The sequence below is a fragment of the Pleurodeles waltl genome, chromosome 12, assembly GCF_031143425.1.
Source record: "Pleurodeles waltl isolate 20211129_DDA chromosome 12, aPleWal1.hap1.20221129, whole genome shotgun sequence".
NCBI lineage: Eukaryota > Metazoa > Chordata > Amphibia > Caudata > Salamandridae > Pleurodeles > Pleurodeles waltl.
The window spans coordinates 359,809,897-359,825,403 of NC_090451.1; the positions used below are offsets into that span (position 1 = coordinate 359,809,897).

The following is a 15,507-nucleotide window of genomic DNA, read 5'->3' on the forward strand; positions in this document are numbered from 1 at the left end:
GCAACATAATGTGTCGGGCTCTAGCACACCACAATTGTTTTTTGCCCTGAATGCATGCTCTCATTTTGCTGAGGCATCACAGCACTTCATTGAGACCACCAATGGGCCATACTAGGCTATGTTAATTGTACTTGCACTGCTATTACGAATCAAGCTAGGGAAAATGACTACATTTTTTTACTTCCAATTTTAAATTCCTTCACATTTATGCAGCGTTTGAAAATGTTCAATGCTGCATTTTGCTTTTTTGTGTACATAAACAGTCAAACTCCCCATTTAGTAGGTGTTATTGATCACAGGCTGCCTTATTCCATTTATATTACAGTGCCATCCCCGAAAGACTACTGTATCAGAAGAGCTACAAAATACTACTCTGCAGTTCTCCCACCTTCCTTATAACCCCCCCACTAGGAGAAAAAATAAGCATTTCACTTGTTTTAGCTCCAAATAAGAAATGTGAAAGCAATATGCCTAGATGTAACAAGCTGAAAGCCTATTACAAAATACCTTGCACTGAAATCAGAACCTGAAAGAAAAAAAAAAACACTTACCGTTGGCTTTCTGCAATCAGGGCCACATGAACCATCACATCATTTTCCAAAGGTCCCTGGAAGAAGAAAGAATTAAAATAATGAGATATTTTAAGTACATAACATTAACCAAAGAATCGACATGAACAAAAATCTTAGGTTTGTATTTGTTCTATTTGCATTCAATAAATGTGCCTGTTAATGCTGACGGATAGGGGGGCTGGAATATTGTTAGTTACTATTAGAAATGGGGTTCCCGGTTGGCTAGGGTAGGCACCTCAGCCAGGGAGGGACTGCCACTCTAATCAGGGAAAGAGAGCTACACCCTCAAGACAACCCCTGCTCACCCCTTGGTAGCTTGGGACGAACAGTCAGGCTTACCCCAGAGGCGATGAGTAAAGTGCCTGCACAACACTAGTGACACAATAAATACACCACAAAGAAGACTCCACAACAAGTCATATAAAAATAAACTGTAATGCACAAAACATCATTGGTAACCAAACAGGACATGTATCAGTAAAACCCTGCTACACGAGCAGTTGTCAGATTATCACACAGGTTACAAATATTCGCTCGAAGCAAGCAGTTGTCAGATCATTAAGCAGATTACAAATACTTGGCAAAAGCAAGCAGCAGTCAGATCATCAGTATCACCAAAGTAGATGCACATATCATGAAACATCTCCTTATGGCATATGTCCTGAAACACCCTTGTGAGTGCCCATAAAAGGAACATCTACATATGACCCCAAAAACATCAGAGAAAAGAGATTAGTGGGCAGGTCCCAGTGTCCCCCTGAAGTAGCCTTCTGTGCCCCTGTCTGCAGAAAGCCAGACTTATGTCAACATTTGTTCCTAAACATGCAGCGCATCGTTAAGGGAAACATCTGGTAACAAGAGTGTGATAGCCCACCATTCTTAGGCCCCTAATATAGGGTGTGCTGTATTTCTTCACTCCCAGCAGGAACGGGGCCTCCTTTAAGGTTTCCATCCCATCCGGCATATGGCTAGTGACACCGGAATGCCCCTGGAGGTCTGGGCAGACGGGGAAAGCCCTCCATTGCCTCCCCAGGTAACAACACTGTAATGGGGGCCATAGCCCGTGAGCATGCGGTATAGCAACCCGCTCTTATCAGGAAATAAAGCACTCCTCACACACTGACGCCCCCAGAGTGCGCTCCACAAGGGCAAAGGGGGCAATCCACTTGTGCCCCTCAGGAAACAGCAAAAAAAGCAACATGAATGTAGGGGGTCACACCACGCCAGCCCTGGAAACAGCTATGGCAGCATCAGACTGCAGGGCCAGGTAAGCAGACTAGAACAAGGATCCAGAAGACAGTACTGGCAGTCCCACTTAATGACCTAGCAGGTCACAGGTGAGCACCACAGCAGAGCAGTCCAAAGGCGGTTCCTTGCGAGCCCTTTGAGCATCTAGTGTCCAGTCCTTCAGTGTTCTGTCTCCCCGTTTTTCCAAAACACGGGAAACAACCCCTATACTTATACTCAGTTTGCCCAGTTTCTAGAAGTGGGGATAAGGTTCCAACCAGATATAACCAGTTGCAGGAATGCCCCTTCTTCTCCACCCTGGCTCCAGACATTAGTAGGGGGTAAACTAGCCTTTTGTGTCAGAGAAGGACACAGCCTATACATAGTTAAGTGCACCTTGACTCTACCTCTCCCAGCCCAGGAAGACCACTCAGTATGCAGATGTGCTCCTATTCCCCCTTCACCCTCTCTGTGTGATGGCTGTCTGGAAAGGATGCACAAAGCCCAGCTGCCACTATACCCTAGACGTGGATTGGAGTCAAGCTGCAAAAGCACCAGAGTTGTATGCGCAGATAAATGCCCACTTCCTAAAAGTGGTATTTCTACAATGGTAATAGAAAAATCCACCTACACCAGTAAACAGCATTTCTCACTACCATTCCAAATATGCCAACTTCACCCCTCATAGATCATAAAATACCACTTAGCCATATGAAAGTGCATTTACAATGCACTCCTATAAGACAGGCAGCACTCACAGCAGTGAGAAACCAAATAGGCTGTTTGTCACTACTAGGACAGGCAACACAACAAGGCACATATCCTACCTCTTACCTACACAGCACCCTGCCCATAGGGCTGCCTAGGGCCTAATTTAGGGATGACATATGAAGTAAAAGGGGAGTTCCAGGCCTGGTATGTAAATTTAGATGCCAGGTCCTTGTGGCAGTAAACTTGGCATGCAGGACCTTCGGTGGCAGGCCTGAGACACGTTTGCAAGGCTGGGTCTGTGGGTGGCGCAAGCTGCGCTGCAGGCCCACTAGTAGCATTTAATTTACAGGCCCTGGGTATAAGGAATACCGCTGTACAAGGGACTTACTGGTAAATTAAATGTGCCAATCAGGTGTATGCCAATCATACAAAGTTTAGAAGGGAGAGCACATGCACTTTAGCACCGATCAGCAATGATAAAGTGCCCAGAGTCCTGGAGCCAACAAAAAGAGGTCAACAAATTAGGAGGAGGAAGGCAAAAAGTTTGGGATGACCCTGCAAAAAAGGGCCAGATCCAACAGTTACTATAAACATTATGTTAATTGTTAAAAAATGTATTGGAGATATATCCTTTCAACAAAAAATGTAAATAGAGAATGTTAGAATAAAGATAAGAGATTTCTGCATTGGCAACTAACCAGAACAGCAATTCATAACTTTTTCAGACATTGCTAAGGGTAGCCAGGGACACCGGTCTCAGTAATTTCTGATTTGAACCTAAAATCAATACTCAGAAATACAGGAAAAATACACACCAAACAAATACACACATTAATAAATATTTTAATTAAAGATAACAAAAATTTTTAAAAAATGATTTTTCATTTTAATGAGAAAGATCGAGTTGTTTGTAATGTGATTTCATTTCTAAAAGATTAGGCGATAACAAGGCTCTTTTTTGCTCCTGATGCATGCTGTCTTTCACCAAAGTATACCAGAGCCTGAACTAAGGCTACCAATCGTTCAAACTAGATTCTGTTTCCTGTTCTGCTACCCCCATGAATCTAGCTAAGGACGCCAAATACATTTTTAGTCCCTGATCTAAATTTGTTCACATTTACAGAGCTGCTTTAACATTTTTGATATAGCTCTTTTATGTATTTAAACTTTATTTATGTTCTGAACAGTTGCAGACCCCCAAAGTAGGTGTCACAGACTCCAGGCTTTTAGGACTGTTGATGTAGAACATGAGTACTCGCAAAGATTTTCTCAGGGGCCAATATTTTGGTCTGTGACGTTACAGCGGCTGCATTGATGCCACAAGGGTGGTGATCGTGGTTAGGTTTGGTGGTTCGGGGGAGTGTTGGAAGTAAGGTGGGTGTAGGAAAGCAAAGCAACTACACCTAGTGGCTGAACTGCACAAAGTGAAGCCAGAAAACCAGAGTTTAATCCCAGCTTCCCCACTTTAACAAATTGTGTGATCCTATGCAATTGTTTTATTCCACTTTCCTTCCATTATCACATATAGGAGAACTCGAAATACAGCACTTTAGGATACGTCCTGTACAAAGCTTTCTTCTGTCTTTGTTTTAATAAACTATATTGTTGTGCATGTATAATACGAACCTAGGCCACCAAAAGGTCACGTAATAATGGACTTGCACTAATGGCTTTGTTGCCAGGGTTGGGGGAAAGATGAATGTTTTTAGATAGCTTTTTAAAAAATGATCGTTTAAAATAAAAATAAAAAACTTCTCAATGCACTGATATAATCTGATTTACAAAGGTGAAACAGTTTTGCATACTAATAAAAACACTTTTCGAATTCTGAAGAGACATGATATTTTTACACTTTTTATGCAAGATGTCTTTAAAAATGAAAGTGTTCCTAAAATTAAGTGGTGGAGGACGGCCTAGTTACATCTTTTGTTTTTAACATCAATTAACCTGCAAATAAGACGCTAGACTGTTTAGTTAATATTTTTTAATATTGGTGCTGAGTTAAGTAAAAAGCAGCCATTGCTGCTGCTGTCCATGAGGGCCGCATGTGACAGTCGTAAGGGTCGCATGCAGCCAACGGGCCGTACTTTGAGTACCACTGATCTAGAAACTGTCTGTTTTCCACCTTGCTATAATGTGATCATTGTTAGACTTGCCATGCTGAGGTAGTGGTTCCCCAAACTTTTTTGCTTTTTTCTATGAGGTTTTGCTGATTCTCTTTGAGTGGCCTACAGGCCCTGGGCTCTTTCCCACTGTAAAGTACAATATAAAAGTGTATTCGCCCTTCCTGCTTCCACTAGTGTGCACACTTGCTCAATGGCGTTTTCATATACACTGAGCCTGGCACAACATGCCAATATGTGCACGCTTGCACACTTGTATTTCATATGTACTGAGCCTGACACAGCAGGTCCGTATAGGCACACTTGCACCTTTTGGTGATCCCAAACGTGTGCCCAGCCTGTCCCTGCACACTTGCACATGAGACAGAGCACATGTGCCCAGAGTGTGCAGAATACTCATGTGTGTTCTCACTGCCTGTAAAAGCTGCTCTGTACATGGGTTAGCATGGGGAAAGTTTACAATTAATCATGGCTGCAATTGTGGGTTGCAGTGGAGCAGCGTCATGATGTTTACTATCATTGGATTCACAATGACAAACTCCTTCTCATGGTAAAGGTAGTTTGGTAAATAATACCCTAGTAATGCTACTTCTAGAAAGTGGGCATTTCTATGCCCTAAAAGATCTTTTTGTGTGTCTTTTAGTTCAGCTTTACTCCACTAGAAACATTGGGGGAGGGGGCACATCTGTGACTTCCCGAGCAACAGCTATAAATCTTAGGCAACTAGAAGGAAGGACCTCTGCCATTTGAGGGCCTGGCTGGATAGATTGGAGGGAGAAGTTCTGACACTTGGCAACTCAGATCATGACACCACTACAGATAAAGATCTGCATTCCACGGACCCAAGGCAGACAGGACTCAAATATGGGTGAGACATCTGTGATTCAAAGTGGACCCCTTTAAACCACCCCCAACTTCAAACATTTACACTTTAGTAAAACTAGGAGTATCACACTTCAGCAATTCAGAGATACACTTGCAGGGACATGGAACTGGTACAGCTGGACCGTGTGGTGCACACTGCCAAAGGAATCTGTTGTGCCCAGGATTATTTACTGTCTTTGGAAGGGATCCATGTAGTCTTTCTCCATCGTGGCTAGCCTGTGCAGACTGCCTGCTGCTGTGTGGCACTCTGAAGTGTGCTCTCCAAGAAATTGTTGCATTGCCCCTTTTTCTTTCTGGCGGTCTCAGGGACATCAAAGACCTCCTGCGAGGGACCTACACATCTACCGTTATCTGGAGAGCGGTGCCCTCCTACACGCCTACATCGTCTGCGGGATTCCACCTGGTAGCAGCGGTGTAAGCAAAGAACAAGTATTGTGCCTGGAGACAGGAATTGCCTGGTGCGGAGCCTTCAAATTATGGCCCGCATTTAAGGAGTGTGGCCCTTGATCATGGGGCCACTGCATGCCTGAACATCTTCTTTGTTGTGAGTGGGTTCACCGGTTGCTGGACCCTGTGTGGCCCACTTTTGTCAAGCATGTCACATTTCTCTTGTGCGACACCCGACTGCATGCTCATTGTGTGTGGTGTCCGACTCGTAGGTTGTGACCCTCGGAGGTGGGGGTGCATCTGGATCAGTGCTGCATTCTACTTATAGTGGCACAGCTGAACTTGTTTCTTTGTGTGACCGGATTGTATGGTGCAACTCAAGTCATCACATACCAGACGTTGTGCATCATTCCAGGGAGGTACAGAATTTGCGTGTCTGTGTGACCGGTTGTCTGGTGCAACTCAAGTCATCGTACACCAGATGTTGTGCCTCATTCCACGGAGGTATGGCACTGGAATTCTTTGTGTGTGACCGGATTGTCTGGTGCAACTAAAGTCATTGCACACAAAGCATTGTGCCCCATTCCACAGAGGTACAGCATTGGAGTTCTTTGCTTGATTGTCCCGAATTGTCTGGCGTGACTAAAGTAATTGTGCACCAGACTAGTTCCTCATTCGGGGGAGGTACTGCATTAGTAACATTTTTGAGTGTGACTGAATTGTCTAGGGGCGACAGAAGTGATTACGCCCCAGATGTTATCTCATTTGAGGGAGTTATGGCATTGGGTATTTCCCCTGTGGGATCGGACTGATCTGATGTGTGACTCAAGTCATGTGCACCAGACGTTGTGCCTCCTTCCCAGGAGGTGTGGACCTGGTAACTCTTAGTGTGCAACTGGAATTGCTGGGATGTCTCAAGTCATCACGCCCGATGTGTGTCTCTTTCCCGGAAGGTGCTGAATTGTTAACTATTTGGATTTCAGAGTGCCTGGCTGGGCGCCGCAGCAGATCTCAGAGTGAATCGCCTGATTGGTGCCTAAAACTCCATAAGTTAACGTTTGCCTGATCAGCCGCTATCTCTTTTTTTCCCCCTACCTTGTACCAGTAATCCTGAGAAGTGTGATTTCAACCACGAGCGGCCTAAGGTTGCTTTCATTTCCAGCTAGTGGGAGGCGAGGTAACAGGAACTGGTTGCCAGGTTGCGAGCAGTTTGGGACCCAAGGTGTCTACAAGCACAGTGGCGTCAATCAGCCGGATATCAGTGCACCGCATTGGGGTGCTAGGAGCGAGTACGTGCCAATGAGTGTGTCCGAGCTGCCTGATATCCATGGCACCATGTTGTCGTGCGGAGTGGATGAAAGGGAGTAAGTGTGGGTGACTTATGAAACCACATAGTGGTGTTGCCATACAGGTTATTTCTTGCCAGAGGATTCTTACAGCTAGCATTAAGTTTTACTTGTGCAGCCTAGGCCGCGGAGCTAATTAAAAGGGTTGCAAGTCTTTGTATGTTCATATTGCTGCTAACATTGTGAACCGGGATGCATCCTGCAACAGTGTTTTTGAATTGGAGCGATCTCTAGAGTGAATATCATGCTGATAACGTTTAGCACCGCATGAGGGTCCTGGGAGGGAAAGTGCTATTTTTCTCATGTGTAGATACTGTTTAGGTGTTTAACACAGTTGTTCCTAGTACTGCGAGTAATATTTCGAAATGGGATTTACGCCCAGATTTACATGATGCGCATGCTGTGTTAATAATGTGTGTATTGAATCCAAATTCTATTTACATGCACCTCGTGTGAAGTCTCTTTTGTGATGCTCAGTGTAACTGTTATGTAGAAGTGCGGTGCCACTGCTTTACATATTGCCACTGTGATAAGCCTGCCAAGCTACCAAAGGGTGAGCGCAGGTTATACAGCAAGTGTAATCACCCTCTCCTGACAGGAGTGGCCGGTTCTGCCTGGCTAGGGACTCACCTCAGCTAACTAGAAAGTGACACCTCCAACAGACATGTTCTATTGTCACGATAGAACCAAGCAGTGTTCACAGTGACCTCTGCTATGTAGGATTGTATCATTACAGAGATGACTGAAGGTGTGAACAATAGATGCGTCCATTTCACCATCCCAAGATGGTAGATCTGGTGATGCTCCAGATGGAGCACAATCAACATTGTTGCAAGACTTGAGCCAGGGGTGAAGCACCATGTGCCAGCTCCCGTTAGACTAGTGACAAACACCAGGCCACAGAGACCAATAACATTATTTACACAATTTCATGGCATGAGCAACTGTGACAGCCACCGCAAATCTCAAGGGGGGGGGGGGGAATACAGAAATAATTTTACAAAAACCGTACCTGTCCTGCTGCTGACGCTGCTGGCCACCCGCTCCTGTTTTATCCTGCTCTTGCTGGTGTCCCAGCAGTCCCTTGGACACCAGCACAGGCCCCCACGCAATCCTGGTGCTGCTCTCATGCTATACTTAGCATGAGATCAGCACCAGAAGTGGTCTGAGCGGCTTGGTATGCCCTTTCCTGCACACACTGGCTCAGCCAGCAGCTGAAAAATAAAACAATAATAAAATATTGTTTTATTTTTCAGCTGCTGGCTCTGAGCCACTGGGACGACGCTCCTTCGCCATTGGGGCTTCCTCACCCATACGCAAATCAATGTGAACGCAGAGGAAGGGCAATGGAAGGCCCTGGAACTAAAAAACACAAATCTCAGATATAGCACAAACATTACACTGTCAATTATCAATTAGAATTATGCATAACTGGAAACTGGCTATGTTAGGTGTCAGAACGGGCATTTTAGAGGACAGAAAAAGATCCTGTGTCTTATTAGAATTAATAGGGGTCCAATAATCTGTTGCTTTCAATAATTATACCTGAAAGAAATCACCCCATTTAATTACTTTTTAGTAAAACTCTGCTTTTTCACATTCCATATGTAAAACTTTATCATGTTACATAGAGATACAGATTTTCTTTTACATTGAAAGCTACCACCACGTCAGTTTCATGAGACCCAATATCGTACCTATAAACGAAAACTGTAGATAGAAATCAATTAACACAACTCGGATGCTCATACTCTACAGATTCTTCCACATACAAAGGTATGGTAACCTTGAGTCAGATCGCAAGAAGACTAGAACAAAACACTTTATCAGCCTGTAACTATGGATCTTGAAACATTACAATATATAGAGAGGATTCGGATGTTGTATTCTACCACTTCATATAAGAATTACATCTTGCACTCCAAAGTATGCACACAAACACACACACTCTCTAAACATAGCACCAAGAGTTAGATCCAGAAGACACTAATTTGTTCACACCCTTCACTAGACCGTGTGTGTAGGTTTCCAGTTGTTTCAATCTTCTATAAAGTGCAATAAAAGTGCCTTTGAAAGGACGTCAGCAACTGCATAGATATACTCAGAAATATTGCATGGCTGTTCTGCCAATAAAGCATTAGCAAAGTCAAAAGGTCTTGGCTATAAAAGGGTGAGTTACTGGCTTTGCAAATGCTTGTTTACAGTAGACAAGACAAAATCCAAAATGCCCACCCATACATGCTGATGCAAGTAGACGCACGGACAGTCATTTTGGAATGGGTTTTTCAATAAAAGCCATTCCAAAATTCCCATCGAAACATACGCATGCATCTTTAATTATGCGTGCAGTGTGACATATATGTACATGGGTTCTGACGCCCCAGCAGGCATCCTGACATCTTTAATTTACATTTCCAACATGAGGAATGCCTATTTTAGAAAGGTAAGTTAAAAAGATCAAATAAAGTGTGCTGCAGTACAAAAACTGGGAAGCAAGCATCTCGGTAGCACTTTCCAAGTGCAGCGCACATCAGGGGAAAAAAAGAATAAATGGGTAAAGGGGTGGGCGGAATTTTTAATTCTGCCGATGGAATTGGAATAATTTAGTAATTTCATTTTACTCATATCTCATCTAATGCAGAATTACGAATTAATTCTGCTGTTCTGCTGGAACCCCTCTGTGATACCCCTCTGTGTCCTTACATACTTATTTAAGGGCACCGATGCGTATGCACTGCACTGGAGTGCACTGCACACCCCTTGTTGCCCTTGCATAAGTGTGTAAGGGCACCCAGGGGTATGCACTCCATTCCAGCTAACTGCATGCTCCTTGGTGCTCTTACACACTTATGTAGGGGCCCAAAGGGGCATGCACTTCACTGTAGTGCACTGCATACCCCTCGTTGCCCTTATATATCTATGTAAGGGCACCAAGGGTATGCAGTGGAGTGGATACCCCTTGGGGCTCTTAATGTAAGGGCACCAAGGGATATGCACTGCACATTGTGGTGCTCACTCTGTCCCTTGACGTAATTGTGTGGAATTCGGAAGAATTTTAGTGAAATTCTGCGGAATTCTGCAGAATGAAAGTCTGCTAATTCCACCCACCCCTGAATTCGGGAAGTGGAATGAGGCAGGGGGAGTGCAGGACCACTGGAGAGCAACAGAAAGAAAGTAAGTGGACAGACTACAGTGTGCAGCTGTCAGGCCTTCAGAGGAAAAATAAATATCAAAGGGTGATGAGGAGAGAGGAAACAATAGAAAAGAAAAGGTGGATTTAGAGGAGAGGGATCAACTAGTGGTAGTATTTGAACAGGACACACTCAAATTGAATGCTAAAACAAAAATAGGAGAAAAAAGGAAAATGCTTGCACTTCCATGGAGAGCTGAAGGAATAAGAAAAAGGTGTTCCTTATGTCAGCAGACAAAGATATACCTCACCCAGTAAGAACACTGTAAGACAGAAATGTTGCTGAGCAGGACAAACTACAAGAATAGGGAGGAAAGTCACAAAATCCATAGCAGAGACTTGAGACAGACAACAAAGCAAGGTACTAAACCAAATGCCATTCTAAATACATGCAACATACTGGAAACAACAGGTCATCATCAGACAGCTGAAGCTGTCTGCAACCAAGATCTAAAAATTACTTCAACTTAATACCAATATCAAAGCAACGCTGCTTTGTGTATTTTAAGAAGCACAGTTTGCGGGCATATACAATTAAAAACATAGAAAAGTTCCTCGGAAAAGCTACCATAGCAGATTTCCTTTGGTGAAATATGCATACATCAAGCAAGTGTGTAATTTATATTTTGTTGGCCCTATTGGTTTTTGTCCCAACTGTGGCTCTCGTCTTGCTCAAGTGTCATCAGTAGCCTCAATGTCCTTAACTCACACCAACGGCTTCCACCCTGTCCATGTAGAGAGTACCATAATATATTAGAGTGCAATGCCTGCGGAGACAATAATGAAGAGTTGTGAGACAGTTACAAATGGCTACTGGAATCCTTAATCAGTATGTTCACAAGGTTTGCAGATGGACCTATTCCAAGTCAAGCAAAAAAGGCAGCAGCTTTAAGGGCATCTTCTCATCTCCCATGTGAATCCAATTTCCCCTGTACATGTGCATTGATCATGTATGAGTAGTACCGACGCAAGCAAATTAGTAGATTCTTCAGTTACACATAGGAAGTAATGGTTTTGCTAAACAAAGAGTCGTCGTCTAATTTGCATATAAGTTCAGTCATCCAAACAAAGTGAAATAATCTCTTGACCCAAGCTTGTGGAAAATTCTCTTCCCAAATGAGAATTGAGGACGGCAGGAGACATGGCAGATGCAGCCACGTGCTCACACTTGCTCAAAAGCCAACACACCTATTCTAACTGGCTGTTTTTCTCTAGTTCCTCCTTTCTGTCCTCTCTCCTCTACAGTTTCATGCAGTGAAATGCATTGATGGTTGGCCTCTGACAGATCAGTCCTGTCATGTGACTCCTCAACATTGTGCTTACTTCCATCTAGCACTTGCATTCCTAACTAATGATATAGATCCAACTTTTGCAGATGATTTCTTTCATCTGAAACCTAAACTGCACCACTGCTGGCTGGGAAGCAGAAATAATCTCAGGCTCAATGGTTTTCAATGCAGTTTCCTTCAATCTGCCTGAAGTTCTCCATCTTCTCAGCAGGCAGAAGGTGCAGAGGAGATTCAGGACAACAACTGCATGGGTACGTCGACTAAGCAGCCTCTCTTAATTTTAATTCTTCTGTTTCTTTCTTGCTATGGTGTACGTCAGTTCTTGGCAGAAGTCCATGAGCAGCCAAAACAACAGACTTTTTAGAATGTTTTTGTACCCATTCTTGTACGTATGTTTGACCTATACTAGAGATATTGTAGTGGCACAATTTAAAACCTGTTATGCATGCGTAGATGACACTGAATGTAGATATCTATTTCATTTTATCTTTCCTGCAGTCTGGGCAATACTTATGGCAGGCTATATCTCACCCTTGCTCGACCCACATGGAAACATCTTTAAGTTTACAGTGGTACAACTGAGAATAAAGCCACGGTCAAGCATAAGGCTATGATGGTAAAGCCTCAGATGAAAGGAAAATAAAAAATAAATTCAGGTCGCAGTTATGGCTGTTAAATTTTCAGTGAGTTCTAATCTACTGAAGCCTAATCTTGCAAGGCATAACTCTGCACTGCCAGCTGAACTTAACTGAGGTTAAATGAAATTACCCCTCAAAAAGCAAATACAACATTTCTATAGTATCATCCCTGTCCTTGACACCTAACCCTATCATCATGCATCCTGACTTCTCTTTTACCGTAAGACCTAAAGTATTTCAGACGGTTTCTGGTGCAAAGGAGATGAAAAACTGCTCACGCCAAAATATTACAGTGCTGGTTCTCATGAGAGTAGTGATACTGGCCTGCCTCAAATCTTTCAAACCCCACCAAGTCGTTCCATCTTGTATGAGGTATTGTGCCTGTAAGTGGTGCTGACAAACAAAATCTCCTCAGTGATGCCCCAATGCCAAAGAACAATGAAAATACTAAATGTCGTCATGCCTGTTTTCTGCCACCTAGCCTACTGTACCAATCTGAATAAACACGGTGCTTACCCCCATTGGTCAGCACCACTGGGTTTAATACTACTGATTTTACCACACAGTTATATCCACAATATATTACGGAGAATTTCTGGGGATAACCGTCGGACTTCACTGTCTTCACCACAGCTGCATGTGACCAGATTTCTGTTGGGTGGACTTACACGTGTTTGTTTATTTTAAGAAACTAAAGACCCCATAAAGGTGTTAGTACAAGCATACTATGGCCAAAGAAGGGCAAACACCAGGTTCTCACTGGTAGCAGCTCCAATCTTATAAAGATTCAGAACATCGGCAGAGCTCTTTTTTCTCAAAGGGTAGTTTATGAAGGTGAAGCTAACTTTTTCCTTCACAGACAAAATACCCAACCTTTACATTACCACTTTTACTCCATCGATGGTCAGCATAAGGACTTTGGATATAAGGTCTACTATTAACATTTTAGGCTCATGTCGTAGGTATGCATAGTATACCTGGGTCTATTTGCAGGCATATCAGCCTGGCAGACAGCGAGGAGTTATGAAATAAAATACCTGCATTTTGAACAATACCTCTAATGTTACTGAATGAGCATGCCTGAAGCTCCCTATAACGTTCCATTCTTCCCTCTTTTCTTCATCATCCATCTACCTTTGCAGCCACCAGTCCTCCTTTCATCGTACCATCTATCCATCCTCTCACCCGTCTATTCATTAACCCTTCCACAATTCCACCCTTTCACCTTTCATACCTTCCTTCTTTTCATCCTTTCCTCAACGTATCCTCTCTTCCACACTTCCTTCGTTACCACTCCTTTCACCTTCCTCAACTAAATTCCCTCAATCCAGTTTTACATTTATCTTGTCTTCCTTTTGTCCGTTCATCATTCCTTCCTCCTTTACTTATCTCCATTTTTATTTCATTCTATTGTCCCATTTGTTTTTGTTTCTTCCCTCTCTCTTTCTTGGGTCTGTCTTTGCTTTTCACCATTTCTATTTGCTTTTCTGATCATTGTTCATGCAACAATGAAATTATGGCACTAGGTTTACTTAATTTCCCAATCTAGTGTATCATCGACTAAATCATAAATATAAATTTTATAGTAAAACATAAAATAAGTTTACTTTTTGGCTGAGTTTTAAGATTGCAATAGCCAGAACTCTGTAGATAATGAGTTTCAATTCATGCTTCTATGTGTGACCTTCACTTCGCAACTTTGCACGGGTCATAATGGAGTTGGACAATAATGTTCGCAAGATTTCGATTGTTTTTCTCTCTCCATGCATTTATGTTATATATTGGAGTGGTTCTCTCTCTCTCTCCTTTTAATGTTGCTGTTTACAAGGTTTCAGGCCTCTTGGAAGTTGCTTTTTTGCATGGGGATTTCGTCAGGACTAGAGGCTCAGGGACTGGTGTTCATAATTCGGTAGAATGGTCATTTAAATCCTTATTGTTTGACATCTGTGGCTGCATGTGATTGTGTTATATCACTGTGTTGTCTATCTGTCGTTTTTCTGTTTCCACTATCATATAGTTATCTATGGCACTGTCTTGTTCTGTGTTTATAAAAAAGAAAAGAGCGTCCACTGTGAGTGTCAGAACTATGTTAAGGTAGAGGGACTAACAACCACATGACCATATAATCCAAACAAGCTCACCCACCACAGAACATATCCCCAGAACAAGGGCAGCGTACTTAGAAAAAAACCCACCAGAAATAGAGAAAACTTTCAGCTGCTAGTGACCTCAACATTGCTTAAAATAAACTTCATGTTGTAAAATTAAATTATTAAAATGTTTTCTACTTATTCGGAGTACGAAGCATAACATCGTAAAATCTCCGCAAAAAAATTATCAAAATGACTTGAATATTAATAGCCACACCTGCACTTTGTGGGATGTGCAATTAAAGCGTGGCACGCCATTTGCAGGGGTAATTTAAATCAACGGTGTCATTTATCTTCTGTAATTTTAGTAATCAGCAACTCAATCGTGCACATACTGCGGAGGAGGAATACTGGTTGCAGTCGCAGTATTTTAATGTCATGTGGGTCAAGTCCTTTTGTAAACAGCATGTAATACCACACAAGAGAGAATGTTCCTTTTTAAATGAACAATCGCTTTAATGACAACAGAAGCATGTTTAAAGGCATGATAGCGGGTGTTTGGTTTTGTGACGTGCAGGATTAAATTAAAAAAATCTGATACAGTTTTCAATCAGCATGTACATCACTGTCCAAAATATTTTACTCACTGCACTGTAAGGCCAAGAAACAGCACTGAGTTATGTAGTGCTTTAAATGGGCAGGTCCTGTCCGGTACGTACTACAGCACTTCTTTCATTTGAAAGGGGGAGTACATACACTTCTCAGCATTTCTGCAATACACTTAATGGGAGAGTACCGGCACTTGTCAAGCACAAACAGGTACTCTAAATAGTGAGTACCTATACTTTTATATTTCATTTAATGCAGTGGTGATACGATGGAATCACCTGACTTTAATTACACATTTGTAATAATATGGGACTAGGATATACCAACGAAGACGTGTTTGGCCTGACCACGTCATATTAGGAGTTGCCAAGGAATAACACAAACTGAGGAAAATAAATTCTAATACCCAGGTCTCCATGCCCTTCCAGAACATAAAGGGG

The 15,507-nt window shown here is 42.7% G+C and overlaps 1 protein-coding gene across 3 annotated transcripts in view; it reads right to left on the reverse strand.

Annotated features, from left to right (window-relative positions):
* Positions 1–15,507, reverse strand: part of PHKB (phosphorylase kinase regulatory subunit beta) — a 1,122,330-nt gene that overhangs the window by 374,539 nt on the left and 732,284 nt on the right. For all 3 annotated transcript variants that reach the window (XM_069216595.1, XM_069216596.1, XM_069216594.1), the window contains one exon: positions 552–607. In XM_069216595.1, the coding sequence (XP_069072696.1) occupies positions 552–607 (56 nt within the window). The remainder of the gene's footprint in view (positions 1–551; positions 608–15,507) is intronic.